Below are 22,744 nucleotides of genomic sequence, written 5' to 3' on the forward strand. Positions count from 1 at the left end.
ACAGCAAATTTACTAGATTTTATTTATTTTATTTTATTTTATTTTATTTTATTTTATTTTATTTTATTTTATTTTATGGGACATACCTAAGACAGATTGGAGTAAATGATTCTTCTTAGCTCGAATCAATGTTTTTTTCCTCCAAATAATGAACTCTCAATATGCAAAAAAATATTTAATAGCAGAGAATTGTGGTATTGTCAAAGTCGTCCTTTTTTAAATGTACAAAAGAAAAATATAGCCATTCATCCATTATACAGTATATTTGTGTGCTCAGACAAAAATTTTAAAGTAAATTGTGTTATATGGTACATTTCATCCGTCCGCCTCTACATTTTGTGTCTATTATATATAAACTTTCTATTTCACATAACATAGTGATTTTAAAAATACTTGTTAACCTAGAAGCTGATCCTTCTCAGTTTAAACCAAAATAATTTAATTTAGTCACTTAAAGAACCTGTTCTGAGGTTTTAGTTCACAATTTCAACACACCTACTGTAATTGCCTTTAGACTGAACTCTGTATCGTCAATGTTAATAGTACTTTTCTTTATTTACATGTGTGCCAGACTACATCAAAACTAGGTATGAATTTAAAAGGTCAAACATAGTATTTCCATTTATATTTCCATACCACTTGTTTTATAGCTATAAACTGCTTTTCTAGATTTTAATTCTTGTTTTTATTCTTTACAGAAGAAGAAACGCCTGAAAGTGGAAATCCAGGATGTTCAAGTAACTGATTTCTTGCATTTGCTTTTGTTATCTTATGTTGCCTGAACAGATCTTTGAAAGCTTTGCTTTTCCTATTCCATAAACCTCTTTCACTGAAATAAATGAAACAAAAATTATGGCAGTATTCTAAAGTCTTTATTGCCATTTATTTTAGGTATTTAGTTTTCCATGAATTATCCATATAATATCAAAAAGTTTCCTGACTGGAGAAGCTGAATTTCTAAACTTTTTAAAAGCTCCCATTAAGGAACTACTTTCCATCATTTTGTTGATTTCTTAATTGTCAGGTGTAAATTCCTTAATCTGGAAATCCCTGTTTATCAGATGTGAAGCTTTAGCTGTGATCTAAACTCACTCTACAGGCTGAAGCTTATTTCTCATTTACCCTTCACAGTGGCTGCTAAATCCACAGAATTGCACTGGGTATCTAACTAAATACCTGTAGAATAAATCATCAACTCTGTAAGCAAGGACAGCAATTTCTTCAAACAAGAGTCAGGAAATGCTGACTTTATGCCCTATCTTTATAATGAACTCTGACTGGCCCTGACTGCTTGGTTAGATACATAATGTTCCACCACAGGGTCAAAGTACCAGAGGAGTTGTTTTGTTCGCCTTTTTTTTTCCCTCTTGTTGGATGCTTTAGCACCATCTCCAGGCAGCTGGGTTTACTTAAAACTGCCTGAACCAACTCAGATTTACGGGCTTCACTGCCAATTTCTTCTGTATTTTTCATACAACGAATTATTGGGTATTTGCATTTCTAATCTTATCATTTCCTTATTCCTTTACATTATATGTCTGTTTAAAAGCAGGAAATGAAGCAATAATTAACCTTTTGTCTTTAGCATAGTAGACATTGGTGTTGCAAAAATTTCTGAGAATGTACAGTTAAGCTGTTTTATAGTCCAGGATAGTCAAAAGTGACAGCAACAGTGTTTAATTTTATTTTTTTTTATAGCAGTTAATTTTAAGGTTAATTAGATAATTCCATTTCCAAATGTTTGTAAGATGCTGATTACCGTATGACAGCTAGTATTAATGACATTAATTCTGTTTAGCAATTACATGAAAGTAATCTCAGTTGAAACACTATTAAAGTATGCAAAGTTTATAACAGTGATACTCCAAGGTAGAAATATGAGATTCATAGTACTATTCTGTTATGCTATCCAAGCATGCAATTCTGTGGCATAAAGGGCAAGACAACATTGCCATTGGCCTCTGTCATGACAAATATTTTATAAAATAGAAAGATTAAGCTACATTCATGGCAGGTATAGGCAGGCAGATTCATACAGATGATGAATGTATGGCTTTATACTGAGATGACTACTTTTTTTTTCCCCATAAAAGTAGATCAGGAGTCTAATATGTTCAGATAGTCATAAATAACACAGAGGAGCAATATAGGAAATAACTTTTCACTCAGCATCACAATCCCAATGAGCTGCCCAGTCTAAACAGAGGGAACAGTAACTTCTGGCTCTAAACTGCTCTAACAAAGTCCTTTAAAATGTCTGATCATCATATGTTTCATTTAAAACGATGCCTGCAGTTATAATGAGAGTGAATTGTAACTGAGGATATTGTTTGTCATACATTATGCATTCCAAACACCAAGAGATCTTATATCCCTTTTTTCCCTATATTTGTCACTAAGACAAAATATTTTTTTCTATATGTCCCTATTACCATGTTCATTCTTGCTTGTATAGTTTAGAATTACAGATTAATTGACTTTGAAAGCAACAGGGACAGATTAAACACAGGTGAAATTCATCCTTTTAAGGAAGTCCATACACCTCTGCAAATATTTCCTTCTGCTTTGTTCTTAATAATTGAGTGTTTCCACCTTGTTCTGGATGCTTTACGTATAACTGAAGTTTATCTCCATTAAAGAGTCTACTCTAGTAAAATTTGCAGATCTAATTAGTGAATTAGAGGAGACCATGTTTCAGAAGAGTCTGATGTGGAAAGATACTCAGTAGATTCAAGTGAAATGGTATTGAGGAACACTAGTTTTGGTCTTCTGTCTGCGTTTATTTGCTATTAGTCTCATGTAACAGATAAATCAGCTCTTTGCATTTGAATTGTGATAGAAAAATCTGATCTGAAATGAATCATTTTATTACCGATTTGAAAACTACCATTGGATTGGTTTAATTTAGAAGCAATAGGGTCGTTTATAAAACAGTTCCACATCTTAATTTTTCTCCTGGTTTTGACATTAACTTTAATGGGGCCTTTGTGGGGTCATATTGTCATATCGCATCACACAGAGCAGTGGACCCCAAAACTTATGCTTCCCCCACAAGTTTTGTCTTATGCTTCAGAAAGTATCCAGCTGACATGAAGGCATTACTTCTTTGTCTGAAAGCTATCATGTAAAAGGCAATAGTGGGAGGGTCCTCATTCTTCCTTTATATGTGGCATTCATTTTTGTTACACAACATTAAGCATGTATTGTAAGCATCTACATATGCATATCCACCCAAGTCATAAAAGCACTTTTGTTTTCCCAATTGCAGAAGATGCAACCAGATTTAAACACCTCAGAAAATATGTTTACTTATATGAAGCAGAAACATCAAATGGGATCACGGGAACAGCAGATTCTAGAAGTGGTTCAAAGATCACTTGCAAGGTAGGGAAACAGAAGTAAATACAACTGATTGGGACTGTATACTGAATAATGTGGGAGCTGGCAGCTGGAGAGCATCCTTCAATGCTTTTCCAAACATGATCATTCTTTTGAAAGGCTCATGTTGAGAGTTCTGAAGGCTAATCCCTCCCTGTCCTAGACAGAAGGCACTGAGGTTGGCAAAACTCCTTCATACCTCTTTGCCAATGCATTTCAATTCTGATCTGGCTGTACTTTTACACAAGAGAGGGGGAAGACCTAGTAGTTCTGTTTTCCTTAGCTCCCGGGTTGATTCCACCAATGTCCATCAAACAATTCTAGAAGTTGAACTAGAAGAGCTCCCTGGCACCATGAATACCACTCGATACCTGTTGATGGTAACAGTCAAGCCAGGATCAGGGCTGTAGGAGGTAAAGGTCTTGTATGCCATTAAACTAAGCAGTATCCCTCCACCTTGCCCAGAACTTTCTCATTGTGTTTTTTGTTTTGGGTTGGTTTTTTTCTGAAATGAAGTAACTGGGGAAAACATTTTTTTTATTTAGCACACACTGTTCTCACAGAGTCTAAACACTGATCAGTGTAATGACTCAGGATTTCATAGAGTTCTTCTAGTACTATAAATTTTTAGAAGCTAAGTTGCTAGTTTACAATGTATATGGTATACTCCATGACATTAGCCAAGCAAATATCATATCTTCTCCCTCAAGTTACCTTAAGCTATTTAGAGTACTTTGGAATTTTCCCAACAGCTGCTAGCAGGGTGATTCTGACACTTTACAGAACCCAAACAGTACCATATTTTCAAAACTGTAACTGGATGATCCTAGAAATATGATAATGCAGAAAGGATAATCACATCATATTTGTGTTTTCAGGTTGAACTGGAGGTGCCACAGCTATGCCACTTCATCCTGAGGACAATGCATTGCTCCCTGAGGGAGACATTTGGTGTTGACACTGAGGGACGGACCATGCTGAAAAAGTCAAAGAACTCTGAGGACTTTGCGAGTGCCATGTCTAAGTAAGCAGGATCAGTTATCATCAACGCTTGTAGCCTTAACATGTAACAGGCTGCAATGTTACAGTCCACCCTGGCTATGTTTTTCCAGGCATAGAACCCATTTCATTATACCATGGTAGATTTATAAGCTGGTTCCACAGCAGAAGTCTCACTGACACACTTTAGGGCTAACTTGCCACAGTACTCAATTGCTAGTAGGGAAGGGTTTTTTTTTCCATCAAGTAAGTATTTTCACCAGGGATGTTTTTGTCATTTATATCATCTACATCAGGAAAATCTTGGGTAGTCCTCTGAAAGATTATTGCAAGTGGAATGTTCCTTCTCGTAAGCAAATTCTCAAATGGCTGTGTGCAGACATTGTAAGATAATTTTCCTTTGTTGACATGGTGCAAAGACCGTGCAATAGAAAGGCGTTTGAGACTGAAGTTCAGATTTCCTATCCTGAGCCTTAATAACCTATGCAACTTATCTTTCCCGTACTTATCTGCTTTAGTAACTTATTGCTACTAGTCCCTCAACCCAAGTAGTCTCTAGTGCTTGTCAGTGCATGTTTTACTCGTGCATCTTCATGCTTGTATCAATGCCCCAGTATCCACTCCTCCTTTTTTTCAAAAGCCATGGATCTCAAAACAACATGGAGACAGTGTTAAAATATTTTTCAGAAAACAATTAAGATCTTATTTAAAGACTACAACTAGTGGAGAATATTTCTCATCATTTTTTTAGTCTATTGCAGTAGTTAATAATTACCTCATTCTAAAAATTTACTTATCTCCTCTCTGAATTTATGCAATTCCAACTTACAGCCATTACTCTCGATATTTACTTGTCCTTAGATGACGTAATATGGTGATATCAGAATGTCCTTGGTTAGAATTTTGCTTCTTTAATAGTAATACCCTCTCATAGTAAAAACAGTGAATAGAATATAATGATAGACCAAGATAAACACTATACCTTAGCTATAGTGCATCAGTTTATTGATAACATGTTCTTCACTGGGTGGCTTTAACATGATTTCATACTAACATTGGGGATTTTTTGGGCAGGCATGAGCTAAAATTCAGCATTCAGGATGGAACAAATGTCAAGCTGTATCCAGAGAAGGACGAACCTCTGAATGTACTGAATCTCAAGAGAGGGATCATCTCAGCACTAGTTGTGCCAACCGAAACAGTAGAAAATGTAAAAACAATTTCAATGGTAGGTGTTTCGAAAACATTCACTTTATTTCCTTACAAAGGGAACATCACTTTCAAAAGACCTGGAAATTCAGATGAGAAAGGGTGCTTTTCAGCTAGATCACAAAATGTCTGACAGCATGAACAAAGACACTGATTTCTTTCTTTTTTCCAGGATACTGTATATGGAAAGTGTGACAGTGAAGTTGAGTTCAAATCTAGAAAAGGAAATGTTGCAGAAGAAATTTCAGTTAACAGGGACCTGAAAGCCTGTGACAACTTCAGTCCCATCAGAGATTATGTCAGCCCTATTGCCATTGTAAAGGGACTAGTAAGTATCACATCAAAAACCATATGATATCACATTCTTCACACATCACTTAAAATCATAAACAACTACTACAACAACTAAATTTTGTATTTATCTTCTAAAATCTTGAATGGATTTTCTGCACCCTTGCATCTAGATCAGACTCTAGTTTTGTGGGCATCAATAGATACAAACAAATGGAGAAAAGGAGTGTAATTAACTTGTTTCATGTTATTCTCATTATTTTTAAAAGAGAACTTTTCATAGATGGATTTAGTACATTGATTACATGATAACCTATCAGATCATATCCAGAATTTTAGTTTTGTGGTGCAAAATTTTCAGCATTCCAATTTCATTTAACACACGTAGTCCACCAAAACCCTGATGTGTATATGGCGTGCAGGAGGAGAGGGCTCTAAATGTCCTGAAGTAACTGGTTTGACATTCTTTTCAGACAGTTAATCCACAACATTTAAATGCAGTTGCTTGCATGAATATTGTCAGATTTCTTCCAGTGCTTTTGAGCATTTTCCCTAATAAAAAATAAATAAATAAATAAATAAAATTAGGATTTCATATCATGCTAAAAACACATTTTATAATTTCTGCCACTTCTGCGGATTGTTGTAGAAAGCTTTAGAATTTGTATAATAAGAGTGAAATTTAAAAGAGCATCAACTGTTGCAAGAGGCCTAAACTACTTTTAGAATACTTTCTATGAAGGAGTCATTTATTGTGGCAGCAGGGGATCAGTCATGCAGTAACTACTAAGCCAAACACCTCAATAAGGCCTGAGGGAAAATTTGAGTGGAATTTTTGCCTGTCAAGAGACTCAAGACTAAAGATTGATACTGGCACAATTTTGTCTTTGTGTGAGAATAGTTCCAGTTATGCAGCTTCGTTTCCAATACGCTGTAACTGTTAATACTACAGTAAAACTGTGGCTGCCTTTAAAACTGTTTGTTTCCTATACTATTCAGTAAAATGACTGCCAAACTATTTTACAGAACATCCCATTATCTACCCTTCTAAGGAGCACTCAATTCTGTCATTACAATATTGATGCAAAGAAAAGGCATATAAGAGATGTGGTCTGCAGTGAGAAACACCTGTTTCTGCCTTCCTCATACAAGTAAGTTGCTCACTATATATCATTACCCTATATTTATAAATATTTTTTTAAATGATGATGTATCACATTGTGCCCTGACTTCATCCCCAAATACGTCAAGAAGGCAGGAGGCACGGCAAGACCCCTCAAAGGTACCTAGACTCATCTAAAGCACCGAATTTTTCTTTGTTTGCTAGAAATCGCTATGGTATGATGACAGAGATCAACCAGACACTGAAGCTTGAAGACACCCCAAAGATAAATAACAGAAATTTTGATGGAGGTATAGCTGCAATTCTCAATAATACAAATACAGATTAAAGACAAAGACATTTTTTTTTCTTTTTTAAACGGGGAATTAATTAAAGATGCAGCTGGGGGACGAAAATAATTCATAATTTTTAATGAAATCTGATCAATTTAGTCAGGAAAAAGCTCGGGGTATAAAATGGGAAACCTGAAAACTTTAAAACCATTGTAATTCAAAATAATCTTTTTCTTTTCATTTTACTTTTGAAATTATTCTTTATAATTAAAAATACATCATTTGCTTGGAAAGTAATTTTAATCTTATTGGAAATTAGTGTAATGAACCGGTTTTGGCTAACGATAATTTCTTATGCAACTTTTAACTTCAGCTGCCAAATGTAAACAGTCCATGGTGTCTGTATATTTGGTTCCAAAACACAACTTTTTAACGTGCAGTTTTTATTCCTAGTCATAACATATTTTGCCTAAAATATATTAATTAAAAGTTGAAAAAGCAAACTATGCTAATATAAAAGGTGCTAAGGAGTCATCTTCATGAAAATTTAAAAGAATTTATGCAAATAGGTATCATTCAACTTCTGGGAGAATTACATATAAATTCCACTCCAGTTGGAATATAATTCCAGTTATTTTTAGAAACTGTTAAGCTGTTAAACTTCAACACTTATCATATAGAATAATCTACAGAGTTAATATTTATACTGAATGTATGACAAGATAAAAATTAACATAGCTCCTTGATAAAGACATAAAGAATGCATTTTTTTTTTTTAATTGCTAGATGAACTGGAAGAGAAGGGACTTGCACTGGAAAGTACAGATGCCAAATTTCCCAGGCAGGGGGATGCTGTTCTGAAAATCCTTCAGGAACTGCAGAAACTTACAGACTCACAACAGAACCAGCAGAGAGCAAGACTCTTTTACAAATTTGTTTCTGGACTTAGAAGTTTACACAACACCACTCTTGGCTCTCTTGTACCCAAGATGATGGAAGCTTCAAGGTATGTTACAACAGTTCATTGTCAAGTACACCGTGTGTCAATGTCATAGCAAATCCATTCTGAAGTCGATGATTTACTAAAAGTGGTTTTAAATTAGAGGTTAATTAGATGTAAGAGTGTCTTTCAGAAAGATAAGTATCATCAGAATTATCTAGAGAGAGAAATAAGGCAGAGAGAGTAAAAACTGTATTTCACATTTTTCCATAAGAAATTGGAATTTGAACATTAAATATTTGAGAACAGCATAAGAATTCAAATAGATCTGAAAGTTCTAGCCTTCTATGAAGAACTAATATTGTTTTGATCATTCCCTTATCAAATCTTCTGAACTTATTGGAGAGGCTGAACTATAAATTAGAGTATAACACAGCCCAGTACAGAATTTTTTTCCCCACCACCATCCCACATGTGTATGCCAGAGGCCATCCTGCGGATATGTTATTATAGCCAAATATCTTTCATGCAGTTTTGCTCAAGGACAATGACTGTAATTCCAAACTCCCAAGTCTGATTTATAGCAAAGTTTGAAAGTGGCTTTTGGAGACATGGAAGGGCACAATTCTTTTGTCTGACCCCACCCCCTATTTCCCACCTTTACTTTTCTGTCCTCGCTGGACTTGTGTCAATTTACACACACATACTTTACATCCTCAGTCTGTACAGGTACTAGAGCCTCAGTCTGGTTCAAAATATTATATTATAATACTTAAAGTTGTGGGAAAGTCTGTTGTGGAGATAAAAAAAGGTATAGATAGGTCTCTATAATTATAGTATTGTTAATACTTTCTTGTTGTTCATAGCTAACCATGTTAGCTATAACTTGTAAAACTAAGAAGCTTCTTTTTGATAAACAATTGTGTGATTTCTTCCATCATGCATACCTCATGTATTTTAACACACCTTAATAAACCTGTCAAATGTTTATTTCAAATATGCAATATGCGGTGATAACTGCAACCAGGGAATTAATTAATCAAAATCATCACTTTTCCTTTCAGTTCCATCACAGTTCAGGCCCTGACTCAGTGTGGGACTCCGGAGTGCTATGGTGCAGTCCTTCAAATACTGAGAACTGGAAACGTGAATCCGCTTGTGGTGGACCTGGTCACATATACCCTGGGACTATTGCCTTCTCCAACTCCAGAAAGAATACGGGAAATTCTTAACATGGCCCAGTATCAGCCAAGTAGAGCTTCTTTTTACGGCTTGAGCCATTCTGTTACTGAGTAAGTAATGATAGCATGTAATTGTGCAAAGTAACCTCAAGAATACATTACAATGCTTAGAGAAACCCTAAGAACAGTCACTTCTTGAGGATTTTTTGTTATTCTCATGAATTTGCTCTTTAGCAATAAAAGATAGACATTTCCCTTTTTCTCCTTATGTTTCTAATGTGTTTATTTCTTTAGATTCTACAATGAGAAGGTGATTGTGACAGAGGAAATAACAGACGTTGCAGACTTCATGGTATCACTGCTTGGCACTGATTGTTCTGGGGAAGATGAACTCACCTACCTCACACTTCGGGTATTTATATTTCCTTCTTTCCTCATGCAGGCTATTATTTTAAATTATATTACTCTACTTCTCTCAGTGAAGAAAAAAATGTTTATCATCTTTATGTGTTTTCATCACTGGCAGGCTATTGGAAACATGGGTGCAGTAATGGAGAAAGTTAAACCCAACCTGAAGTCTTCTCTTAAGACATGTATCAGAAATGAAGCTGCATCACTTTCAGTTCAGAAAGCAGCCATCCAGGCCTTCAGGAAAATGACTGTTACTGAAGAGGTAAATCGCGTCACAAGAACCAGCATAAACTGTCTGCAGTTCACCTTGACTGTTCACTGAACTTATTAAATGCGCAAAACCTTTCACTAATTTCATAGTTTTGCTATCTCTCTTTTCGCTGCCTCCAGCTTGTTTAGAACTCCTTTAGTTAGTTGTTTCCACATACATTATCTGAGAAGTTCTGCAGTCTTTTGACTCAGTGGGTGTTGCTCCTCTGAGATGCTGTTGCTTTGCACAGGTAGTCTCAGTTTAAATGGGAAGTTTGGATCTGTTCTTGTTATAGTGTCTTAAATGGTGTTCTACCTAAAGGGGGGTTTAACTAACAAATTACTCCAGATTTAAATGGATTTAACTAAGAAAAAATGAGGTCCCTATTTTTTACTGGCATTTTGTTGTCACTGTTATTAATAGTGCTGGTCAGATTTATGTTTACAGGACAGTGACATTAAAGCATCTCCTACAGAATGGGTGTCATTCATTATACAGAGCACTTGAGCTTAGTATAGTAAAATATTTTCAGTTTCAACAAGATTCTACTCTAAGAGACGTACGGGCTTTTGTTTCCAACAAGGCTTAATGAGTCTGGGTCCTGGAAACACCTGGAGATCACATCCTCAGATTCAGTTTAATTTAAAGCATTCAATTTTTTTAATTATTATTTCTTTTCAAACTATCTTTTAAAATTTCCTGCAGCAGGCAAATTTCACCATCTTTTCCTAAATTGAATGACCTTTTTTCTAAAATTTGAGAATTTGTTTGCAGACCAGAATACTTCTGATTCCCAACAATCAAAACTCAGTATTCTAAACAAAAAAGTAACCTACTAGATATAGGATAAGAAAATCAGTCTTAATAAAACTATAATTTCTATGACATTTTCTGTCAAAAGAAACTTTTTCAAAATAGCTTCAATGAAATATTTTTGGTCAGTTATAGAAATAAGGAATAGAAATTGTTATGCAGTCCTGAAAAAATTACATCCCTGAAAGTATTTTACCCTATATATTCCCAAGAGAGGTTAGTGATATCATCTACTATCCAGCTCATCACTGCAAACCTGTATCTATTTATATAGGACCGTTCAGTACTTCTGAGAGCGTTCCAAGAAGGGGATGCACCTACAGACAAACGTCTAGCGGCCTATCTCATACTGATGAAAAATCCTTCCCCAAGTGATCTCACAAAGATTTTGAGAGTCCTTACAAAGGAGAAGAACGAGCAAGTGAAAAGCTTTATTGCCTCACACATTGCCAACATCCTAGACTCTGAGGAAGTAGGCATTGAAGAGTAAGTAATATTTAGTTATATACTGTTCTCCTAGGAAGAACAAAGTTCTTTTTTGTTTGTTTCTTTTTTTTGTTTCTTTACTTTGTTTGAACAAGCACATCAGCTGAGTAAATATATGGCTTTGTCAGAGCAGTGCCACTTTACAGTCTTTGCCTTAAATCTTATTTTTACTCTTAATATGTGCAGAGAGCTAGCCATTTATAATCACCTTAGCTGTATGAATGTCCTCAAGTGAGACAACAAATCCCCCAACTAGGACTACATGCATTTTCATAATTTATAGTAACCATATTTGCATTGCTATCCTCTTTCCTAGTCTGAAAAGCCAAGTTGAAGAAGCTCTGAAAGGAAACCAAGTTCCAACAGCCAAAGATTTCAGAAAATTCTCGCAAAATTATCAGATTTCCAAAAGAGTTTCTGTACCTGGACTTGATCCTGTCTCTGCCAAAGTAGAGGGAAATGTGGTATTTGATCCAAGCAGCTATGTTCCTAAAGAGACTATGCTAAGAACCACCCTGAATGTGTATGGATTTCGCCCAAGCGATATCTTTGAGGTACAACAATAATCAAAACTTTTTGCTAGTATTCAGCTGTTTGCTTTCTCATTTCTGTTTTCTTATAACAACTTTCTCTGAATAATGTATTGTTTTTACAAGCTTTGGAAGAAATCTAAAGATCACTACGTTTACAAGGGGACTTTCATTTGATCTCAATGGGCTTTAGAGCAAGCCATCCATTATGTGATGTCACTTGCCACTGACTGGATAGACGGCCTTGTTGGAGTTATTAAAGGCCTCAGCTAGGGTAAAATGAACCCATCTGTAACAAATTGACTTCATGCTAATGAATCACTACTGGCACCCTGAAGTACTCATAGTAGATTTTAAGCGAGATACAGCCTATGCATAGGTTATTTGTTGGACCTCACCACAGAGGTACAATTAATTGTGAGACCTAGTATTTTATATCTTCCCTTAGTTATCATGGACTTGTAGGATACACTTTAAATGAATTGTTTGTTCCCCAGAAAGTCTGTTTGTTCTAAAGCTCCAAAGAACTGGGGAAACTGTCTCAGTTGTTGCATTGTCTTGTTCATTTCAGCTTGGCTTGGATGGAAAGGGATTTGAACCAACACTGGAAGCTTTGTTTGGAGAGAAGGGATTTTTCCCAGACACTGCAAGCAAGGCTTTGTACTGGGTTGATGGCAGAGTGCCAGAGAAGGTTTCCAAGGCACTTTTTGACTATTTTGGTTACTCCCAGGATGGCAAGCAGAATCAGGTAGAGCTTGAAAACACTCTCTGCACAGCGTGGCATTCCTATCTTAACACAATAATTACAGCACTTCCCTCTTTATTGTATGTGAACCTTCTCTTCTGGTAAGCTAAAATAGAAATCATAAATGCTCTTTAACAATGTTTTTGCTTAATTGTATGTGGGACAGGCCTTTGTCAGGAGATAAATTTGTAAGAAGTGCGTGTGCATAATAACTGATATTAACTAACTGGTTTAGGTATACGATCTTACAGATTTCTCATAAGTCTGGTTTACTAATTTCTGACTGAATTTTCAGGATTTCATGAAAGGAATAATGCTTAACCTTGAAAAACTGATAAAAGAATTGGGCAACAAGGAAGCTCCTGAAGGAAGAGCATATCTGAGAATCCTGGGTGAAGAACTTGGTTACATGAAACTCAACGATTTCAAGTTGCTGGGAAGCATGATTTTAAAGAGTGTTAAAACTCTTCAGACTATTCCAGAAATGGTATGTTTCTGATGCACCAATGTGTCTTATTAGTTTGAGTTTTTTCTACAAGATTTTTTTAAGATTTAGTTTGTGTTTATCAGTTATGTAATGAATGAAAATAAAATTATTTAAAATAAAATATCCAGGTTTACTCTGAAGGACTCTGAGAAACCCATGAAGATTCCTGAATAAACAGGTAGAGTCCTCCTAGAAAATGGGTGAGAGGAAGGAGAAAGGGAAGGTTCAGATCTTACTGTATGATTATCTACTGGAACAGTGCCCAAGCTCTTAGTGTTGGCCATTATGTCATACTGCTAAGTTTCTAATTATGAAAACATATATTAATATTAAGCAATAATATAGTAAGAAACGAGCACGTAGTACAGTTTGGGAATATTTGGTAAAACCCTTCTTTCACTGAAGTAAAAAACCAGTTCTACACTGACTTTGGGGAAGCCAGCATGCTACATGTTCTCTGAACCAATTCACCTTTCTGTGTGTATGTCAAGGTAGATGATCAAGGCAGGTGATAAAATCTAGTATTCATTTAAAGCTGAGATTTTCATTAGAAGTCTTTAGTACATTTTTTGAAGGAATCTACAGGAGAATGTGTAAAAATAAATTTTCGCATTATACAGTTACAATCGTTCCGTGATCAATTTTTAAAGTACGAAATGTATGAATTCCAAAGTGTAGATTTGTTAGTGCTCACTTCCTTGTTTGATTCACAGATTGCACAAGCCATCTCAAAAGGTGTTGACAGGGATTTATTTGTCCACTACATGTTCATGGACAATGAGTTTGAGCTCCCAACTGGAGCAGGTTTGCAACTGAAGTTTGCCTTGTCTGGAATAGCCACACCTGGGGCCAAAGTAGCTGTGAAGCTTCATCAAAAAAGCGTAAGTCTCAACAGCTGTTTATATTTTGTCTTCTCCTAATAATCTACAATCTAATTTAGGGATAAAACTAACACCAGAAAAATTTTAAATACTCTCAAAATTTAATAAACAACTTATTTGTTAGAGGTCTCCAGTTAATTTATGGTTGACATATATGTTAAAGTAAGAAGTAATACATATAATGAATTAAGCATGATACATAATTAATTTTATTAATTAGAAGTATTTTAATCACCCTTTCAAAAATTATCCTTTTAATCTCTGTTTACTTCTCTCTCTCTGATCTTAAATTGAGAATAATACAAAAGCTACAGCATGTGAATTTGCTGTTCAAACCGAACAGTTAATAATTGATGTGGCCAATTCAAAGTGAAAATTTTGATTTTCAGTTAAAAGAAATATTGAAAATTGAGTTAAATGATTTTTTTTTTAATCTGAAGGGAAACATTTTAAAATTGTAACAATTAAAGAGCATGTGACACAAAATTAATTATCCACTTAAAATTTATAAATAAATATTGTTCATTTTTATAGTTTAATAACTATTTTCCTCTAATTTAGTCAATATTTTATATAAATTTCTCAACAGCTTCAGTTCACCCGAACTTTAAGTTTTCCACCATATACATGATATAAGTAAAACCAAAAAATAAGTCCTCAAATTTAATACTGGTGGCCTTTTAGTTACCTTTTGGAATATTTTCCAGAATTTTGCATTCTGTCCCTTCTTTCTGTAATGGCCAAACCAAAAGCTTGAAAATAAGCTGGTTTCTGTTTAGAGAAATTAAAACCTTGGATCCATTTATTTTTTGTCAGTTTGCTCATTGTTTTTTGAAAACTGGTGGGGTTTTTTGTTTTGTTTTGGTTTGGTTTTTTTAACAATGGAAAATTGGCTCTTCCCTTCAAATTTAAAAATACATGCAAGTAGTTCCATGTACAAAATCCTTCTGAAGCATGAGTATTTTTACATTAAAGTAGGTAAGGTTCCTTGGTGTTATCATCTTGCCCTATTTGTTACATTGCAGTTACCACCTATATGGTCCCTGTGCTTATGTGACTTGGGAATCCAATTTTCAGTATATTAAAATCAAGTATATAAAATCTACCTCTAGATTATTAAGACTATTATATTTGTTTTATAAAACCAGTAACAAGTGTATTAGACAAACAATTACACCATTTTGGTTTTATTAAATAGATGCAAGCAGAACTCACTGCTAAACCTTCAGTTGCAATTGAATTTGTAACACACCTGGGAATAAACATGCCTGAGTTTGCTAGAAGTGGTGTGGAGATGAATTCAAATATATTCCATGAGTCTGGGATTGAAGCACATGTGAGTATGAAAGCTGGACAGCTGAAATTCAGCATTCCTGCTCCGAAGACTCCAACAAAGCTCCTCAGTATCAGGTAATGAAAACTGAACGAGAACTTTCAACGCTGTGTTCTTCCCACCTCTTCTTGGTTTTTATTGTGAGGCTAGGGCAGGCATGGAGAAATTTTCTGTCCAGAAAAATCCCAGGCACTGTAAAACTGGGATAACTTCTTTTGTAAGATAAATGGCAACTGGGAGTCATGGTTTACAGGTTCTTTAATTTGTCACTATTTTCAGAGATTTTCAACAAGTCTCTATTTCTTTTTGTTTGTTTGTTTTCTTTCAAATAAAATTATAATAGCAATGCCTACCTTTAGATTTAATTTAAAGGAAGTACATTACTTCTAGAAAGGGCTCAATACACATTATAAATAATAATACTTATAATAATAAACAAATTGAACATTTAACCACCAAATGTTATTTCATTAAACCCTTACTTTAATAAGTGATTTTTATTCAGAAAATAACCTTGTTAACAGGACAATGTCTGAACACCTGCCCTGGGAAAAACAGCTCATTTTTCTGTTCCAGCAATACACTGCATTTGGTGTCTCCAGCCAAAACTGAAGAGATTCCACCTCTGATTGAGAACCAAGAAACCTGGACTTCTTGCAAACCTTTCATTGCTGGTCTAAATTTCTGCACCAAATTATTGTACTCTAATGCCAGTGACACAGAGGCAGCTCCATATTATCCCTTGACTGGAGAATCCAGGTAAGTCATATCAGCTTTAAATGTGTTTATTTTGTGTTAACTAACCTTGTCTCCTAGGGCTTAGTATCTACAGTACACTCTTACATAAAGCTTACACTCAGAAAAGCAGGAGCAGCTCAGAAGGAGACCTATTGAGAACTGTATGGTTTCTTCTGGTTTTGGTCATGAAAAAATAGTTATTGAGAAGATATTTGTTTTTCCTTTAGATTTGAAGTTGAAATAGTGTCCACAGGTGAAGTGAAGGAATACTCTGCAAGTGCAAAGTATGACCTGCAGAGAGAGGGAAATGACCTGATAGACACCTTAAAGTTTGCTGTCCAGGCAGAAGGTAAGATTCTGGAAAAAATAGTATGGTTTATCTCAGTTTTAAACTGTGTCATTTAATGGAAAAAAGATTTGTATGAGTAAAACTTACTTGAATTCTTTACAGGATAAAATAGAATACCATTTTCACACCCAAACAGGCCAGCACTTTACTCCATTGCATTTCATGTGTGCAAACCCAGTACAAGATTTTCATGATCAGAGGCTGATTTCATATCCTAAAAATGCTTCCCCATGATTTAAATAAAAGTGTGATGTTAGTGAATGGAAGCAGGAAGAGGAGAAGTTAGTGGGTTCTATATAAGCAAGAGAAAAATACCATTTCTGATGAAATATGGAAGTAAAGCATACAAATCGAGAAGGAACTGCATAAACAGCATTTTTTTCAGACAATCTGTAGGATGGCATGTTTAGGTAAAAAAAAAACAAACAAACAAACGAAAACCAGTGACAGGATTAGTGGATCAGCCCATCATATGTTTAGAAGATGAGGAGAAAAAAAAAAAATGACCCAGTTTCTGATTCAGACTCATCAAAGGTTGCATTAGATCTTCAGGGTGATGTAATTTCCAGTTGATCCTTTTTGAATCTCCTTTTAAGAAAAGTCCAAAGAGGTTCCATAGTGACGAATAACCAAAGTACATTTTATTTTCCAGGTGTAAATCAGCATGAGGCCACACTGACCTTCAGGTACAACAGAGACAAAAAGATTTTGGCCAGTGATGTCCAAATTCCGTATGTTGATGTTGACTTTGGTACAAACTTCAGAATTACTGATGAATCCATTCCTGGGAAGAAAGCATATACCTTTGCCTTAGACTTTAACAACAAGAAGATTTCTGAAGTTACTCTTACTGGCCAGATAAGGTAACTCAGAAAATGACTTTGACTTTTACAGATACCTTTGAATAAGATAGCTGGTTTTATTGATAGCAGAAAATTTTGGGAAATATTATCCCGGTTTGGAGAAATTGCTTATATGTAGAGACATAAAAACTCCTGAAGAATTTTATGTGCAATCCGTCATGTATACATGAAATAAATACATCTAATACACCAACTGATCTTTCCTACTATATGTATATACATCATCTGTATTACAAGTTCCTTGATCTAGTTCTTCCATGTTTGCCCACACATGACTACAAGAATGACATCCTACTACTGTTATTGCAGGTGTGATAATACAAGGATATAAACAAGGCAAGGTTTGTGCAGAGGGGTATTCTCTTTTACTGGATATGTTTGGCTCTAAAAAACATTATTACATCTCCCCATGAAGAAGTCTAATGGCACCCAATAAGCAACCAAACCAAAAATAACTGAGAGCTTCCTGTAAAAATTCCCACGCTTCATGATGAGAATATTTCCAGGAACATCTACAGGGGAGCTAACAAAAATGTTCAGCCTGCCAGGGTTTCTAAAATTGTCTGCCTCACAAGTCCATAGTGAAATGAGCTGATCACATTCTTTAATAAACCTCAATCTTCCATGGAATTCTGTGATCTTGATGGTGCCCCAGGGAGTCTTTGTCTTTGCTGTTCATGCAGAATTGCCTCTGATATCAGTGGGAGCTTTGGACAGATGTCAGGGACCTCAATCCGCTTTCATTTGTCCTAACATAATATTAGAAGTTTGCTCAAGTCAACAAAGTTACAGAGATATAAAATAAATGTGAATAAAAGAAAATAAAGCCCAGTGGCATAATATATTTTGTTAAGTGTTTTGTTTCTATATGGTTTGTGGCCACAGTCTGTATCCTTAGCAGAGAATTCAGCTTGAGTAAGGAGTTCAGAATTTGGTTCAGGTACAACTTTACCAAGACAAGTACATATTTGCATCCATTTCAATATTATTAAATTAATATGAAATTATTATTGTGTGTTTCTGCACAGTAGCATTAGAATAATTTACCATAGATATCCCAAAGTAACTAGCAGAATCTGAAAACATTCATTGAGTTAGAACAGAGTTTACAAGTTTGATTCAATATGGGTTTTTTTTATAACACCTATTATGCCTTTTCTACAGATTTAAATGATGAAATTTGAATGAAATGATTAAATTTAAATGAAATTTAAATGAAATGATGAAATGATGAAAAAGTAGGGTGAAATTTTTAACGTTCACATTTACTTTTTGCTTTCACAGATATGCTGGAATAGAAGAGACAGTGTTAAGAGGCACCATTTCTATTCCTCGCCTGCAAACCGAACTTAGAACTGAAGCATTGGTTAATTATTCACCAACCAAAGGATATCTTCAGATAAATTCAGCTGCAACAACTCATGGAAACTCAATTTCAGAAAGAGTTCTTCTCAGATACGGTAGGGGCAAAAACATGATCCACATGTACAACATTTTTACATTAGTTCATAGTATATCCTTAAATAGAAGAACAATCTTACTAATTTTACCCTTTTAATTTAATGATTTTCAGATTCAGAGAAAGTTGAGCTAGAGTGGAATTCAGGTGCCAGTGCTGCTGTGAAAAAAATGTCTTCTGGCTTCCCAGTTGACTTTTCAGACTACCCAAAAACTTTTGAGAAGCATGCCAATGAACTGCTGGATCGGAAAGTGGCTCATACAGATATGACGCTGCGACATATTGTGTCACAATTTATCGTGGTATGTTTCAACCTACAGTAGATATTACAGCTTGACCACATAGCCCGGGTGAATTCTTGGCTTCCCCATGGAAGCCAAAATGGGAACTATTTGTAAAAGCACTCATCAGATTGAATAAGATGGATATTTCCAACTGATCGAACCAGTCACTTTATCAGATGCCTAGGGCTCAGTATGTGAATAGTTACAATGACTTTCAGATAGCTTACTGGGAAGTCCTAAAACTTGTTATTCACGTTGAAAAACTTGTCTCCTCATTGCAGGCAACCAACAACTGGCTGCAAAAGTCATCAAAAGATGTCCCCTATGCCCAGACTCTACAAGACAAACTAAGTGGACTGCAAGAATTGAACATTCAGAAAATTAACCTGCCTGTTATCACCATTCCTGAAGAACTTTTCCTGAAAAGGTAGGGAGAGAAACTAGGATAGTCACATAGGAAACTGAAAATAGATATTTGTTCATATTATTGTGTTATTTTACTTTGTTTTATGAAACAGTGTAGAATTGCTGTAAGCATTAGCATAAAATTGGAATCATAGCAAAGAATTTTAAGACCAGAGAGATGAAATTATATGGAGGAAATGATGCATGGCTTTAACACAGATTAGACTTTACAGCAGTCACTCCTGCAGGATATAAATATATCCTGAAGTATCGTATAGTAATGAGAACTGAACAAACCTTGTAGAATGGTTTGGGTTAAAGATCATCCAGTCCTAACCCCCCTGCCATGGGCAGGGACACCTTCCACTAGCCCAGGTTGCTCAAAGCCCCGTCCAACCTGGCCTGGAACACTGCCAGGGAGGGGGCAGCCACAGCTTCTCTGGGCAGCCTGTGCCAGATTAGACTGTAAGTCAGCCAGAGTGGATCTAGACCTTAAAACGCTCATGCACCTGCCAGGATTTGCTCTCATTACAGTTCCTAGCACATTCTGTTCTTGCCGTTTACTGTTCATATCACACTGATGCTCTGCCTGTGCATAAGAATTCAAGGAACAATGTTGCTTGGTAGTATCTTCAGAGTACACCCACAGCTACCACTGTGATAAATAGAAACAAGTCTATATTTTCCCATGAGCTAGGGAAATATTTATGGCTGAAATGAATGTAAAGGACAACAGAAGCTAATATAGGATTGGATTACAAAACCAGATGAAAAACAGTCTTGCATTTTACCTTTCAGCGCTGTTTTTCCATGTATTATCTTTCACTGTATTAATATGAAACTGTATGTTAACAACACATATCTCTATTGTGTTCCTAAGCTAAGTATAAGCAAGGAAAAAACTGTTTTTTCTCCTGTGTTCTTATCAGCAGGCAACATTATAGTAATAATAATAATAATAATAATAATAATAATAGTAATTTCTACTGCTCTGTGATGTTGGTTTTTTAACCATTTGATATAAAGGAACAAATTTCAAAAATGTTTCCTTAATTTTCGTCTTAGGATGTAGCTCTTAAGTGTAAAAAAGATTTTGTTATAAAAGACCAGTTAGACAAACAAGAAGATAATCTTTGCCAGCTTATTGTTCATGCACAAATTAAGGATGGGTTTCCTCCTGTTTTGCCTTTTCATAATTACACTTATTCCCCACAAGCCTTCCAGCTGACAATCCATTTTTTTCTCATCCTAGCTCCTGGTCAAATAGTTTGATTTGTATTTTATATTTATTCATAATAAAATAAATGTTGAATATTGGGATGCAACTTTCTAAATGCTTCTGGTCAGAAAGATAAATTCTTTATAACTTGGGTTTTTACAACTTCTAATACTAATAAGACTTTTCATACATCTCTATAAGAATATATGACTTTTTTTAAGAAGAATATAATCACCTTTATCTGGTACTCAGCATGACACATTGCACAAGCGTGGCAGTTTTGTGAGCATTTTTTTTTCCTATATGTCAGCTATTTTCATTCAAATTCCTTCATTTTGAAGATCATTTTCATGTCAATACATCTTTTCATCAATGTTCACAAAGCAGATTTGGATTCTCATAGTAGAAAATCAAATGCGATTCATGACAGTTGTGTGTATTTAGCCGCTTGAATGACAATCTCCACCTGTGAGCTGTTACTTAAATTCTGGACAAAGAATCAGGAACCTTTGAATTCTAATGCACAGTCTTACAGAAGGAATGTATTTCTGGACTACTTCACCTATGAGTCTCCCTGATTTTGAAATAAGGGGAAACACATTGACAGAATGCACTGACACCAGTAGAGCTATCAGTAAATTCTGATAGATAAGTGCTTAAAAAATACTGATAATAATAGATCATCATTACATTTCTCTCTAAACCTAAAGCCATTGACATCGATGTAAACATGTAAGTAAGCTCAGATTCATGGGAATAGTAGGAGTCATAGAAATTTATGTATGTGCTTCACGGATTTAGTTTCTAATAGAGTCGCTTCTTCTTTTTATTTTTTTTCCTAGTGAAGGCCGGATCAGATACAGGTTCAATAAGAACAGTTTTCTAATCAATATCCCATTGCCATTTGGTGGAAGATCATCCCATGACATAAGGGTACCACAGAGTGTTAAAACACCTCCTCTAGTAATGGAGTCAATGGGAATAAGTGTGCCAGCTCAGGAGTACAGAATCCCAAAGTTTACTGTTCCAGAATCCTATCCTCTCCACGTGCCTTTACTTGGCACTTTAGAGATCTCTGCTAACGTGTACAGCAACTATTACAACTGGACAGCAGCGTACACTTTGGCTAATAGCACCACAGAGAAAGCATCCAGCGTAAGAACTACTTACACCACGAACGCTGATTCAGTTTTTGAGCTACTTTCCTACAGTGTGAAAGGTAAGAATGTGTGCTAAATGTTGCAATGTTGGCAAAATTATTTTAAATATTTTCCATGTATCAGATGCAGCATATTCATTTTCCTGCTGCTTATTTAAAGAAAAATGTTGTATAATCTTAAATCACTTTCTCTTTGTTTTTAGAGATATTATGTGAGTCTGTCTATTCAGGCACTAAATGTGAAGTCAGTTTAATTCAATAAAGACTTTTAAGGTCCATATTTTCCTAGATATTCCCTACTAAAGAAAGAGTCCTTCAAACCTGAAGGCATTACTCTACAAACACTTGTGCATCTGACAAGTTGTGTTTTCAAAATCAGGTGTGCAAGTGTATGTGTAGATCTGCCCACAGTTTTTTTCTCACTCTATTTTTGTAGATATATAAACTTTAAATCATTTATATATGTCCATATACTGCCATAATTACATAGCAGTTATCCCAGACTCAGACTGGATAGGTTTTAAGACTACTATTTTTATAATAGTTCCTCTAAAATTGAAGTTTGAGTTCTCAAGTTGCAAAAGAACAAATTAACTTTAGCCTTTTTTAAACTCCTCACCATAAATGAAGCATGATAAAGTTTTAAACCAGCAATGTTAGATACAGGTTATTCTTGAGAGTCCATCTTCAAAAAGTTTAAATAATGACATAACTTTATGTCATTTCACATAATTATATTTAGTAATGTAGAAATTTAATTTATTCATAGTTCAAAGTTTTAGCCCCAAATATCAAAACAATAACAATTTTTACAGAAATAGTTAGGAATTACCAAAACATTTTGGCCTTTAAAGCAAAATGTTATAATAACAGTAATTGTAATTCAAACAGTAACATAAAAACTTAGTGGCATTGAAGTCTTAAAGATTAAAAGGTATA

General features: G+C 35.0%; 1 protein-coding gene across 1 annotated transcript in view; it reads left to right on the plus strand.

Annotated features, from left to right (window-relative positions):
- APOB (apolipoprotein B) overlaps positions 1-22,744 on the plus strand; it is a 38,416-nt gene that overhangs the window by 2,236 nt on the left and 13,436 nt on the right. The window contains exons 2-25 of the mRNA XM_026845901.1: positions 699-737; positions 3,269-3,384; positions 4,257-4,402; positions 5,452-5,605; positions 5,759-5,914; positions 6,904-7,028; positions 7,205-7,290; positions 8,059-8,278; positions 9,277-9,504; positions 9,688-9,805; positions 9,920-10,066; positions 11,142-11,353; positions 11,670-11,907; positions 12,455-12,631; positions 12,924-13,115; positions 13,829-13,996; positions 15,195-15,406; positions 15,906-16,088; positions 16,295-16,416; positions 17,069-17,279; positions 18,564-18,739; positions 18,853-19,040; positions 19,304-19,449; positions 21,489-21,865. Coding sequence (XP_026701702.1) covers positions 699-737; positions 3,269-3,384; positions 4,257-4,402; positions 5,452-5,605; positions 5,759-5,914; positions 6,904-7,028; positions 7,205-7,290; positions 8,059-8,278; positions 9,277-9,504; positions 9,688-9,805; positions 9,920-10,066; positions 11,142-11,353; positions 11,670-11,907; positions 12,455-12,631; positions 12,924-13,115; positions 13,829-13,996; positions 15,195-15,406; positions 15,906-16,088; positions 16,295-16,416; positions 17,069-17,279; positions 18,564-18,739; positions 18,853-19,040; positions 19,304-19,449; positions 21,489-21,865 — 4,137 coding nt within the window. The remainder of the gene's footprint in view (positions 1-698; positions 738-3,268; positions 3,385-4,256; positions 4,403-5,451; positions 5,606-5,758; positions 5,915-6,903; positions 7,029-7,204; positions 7,291-8,058; positions 8,279-9,276; positions 9,505-9,687; positions 9,806-9,919; positions 10,067-11,141; positions 11,354-11,669; positions 11,908-12,454; positions 12,632-12,923; positions 13,116-13,828; positions 13,997-15,194; positions 15,407-15,905; positions 16,089-16,294; positions 16,417-17,068; positions 17,280-18,563; positions 18,740-18,852; positions 19,041-19,303; positions 19,450-21,488; positions 21,866-22,744) is intronic.

Source organism: Athene cunicularia (assembly GCF_003259725.1).
Source record: "Athene cunicularia isolate RWA chromosome 3 unlocalized genomic scaffold, athCun1 chr3_part1, whole genome shotgun sequence".
Taxonomy (NCBI): domain Eukaryota; kingdom Metazoa; phylum Chordata; class Aves; order Strigiformes; family Strigidae; genus Athene; species Athene cunicularia.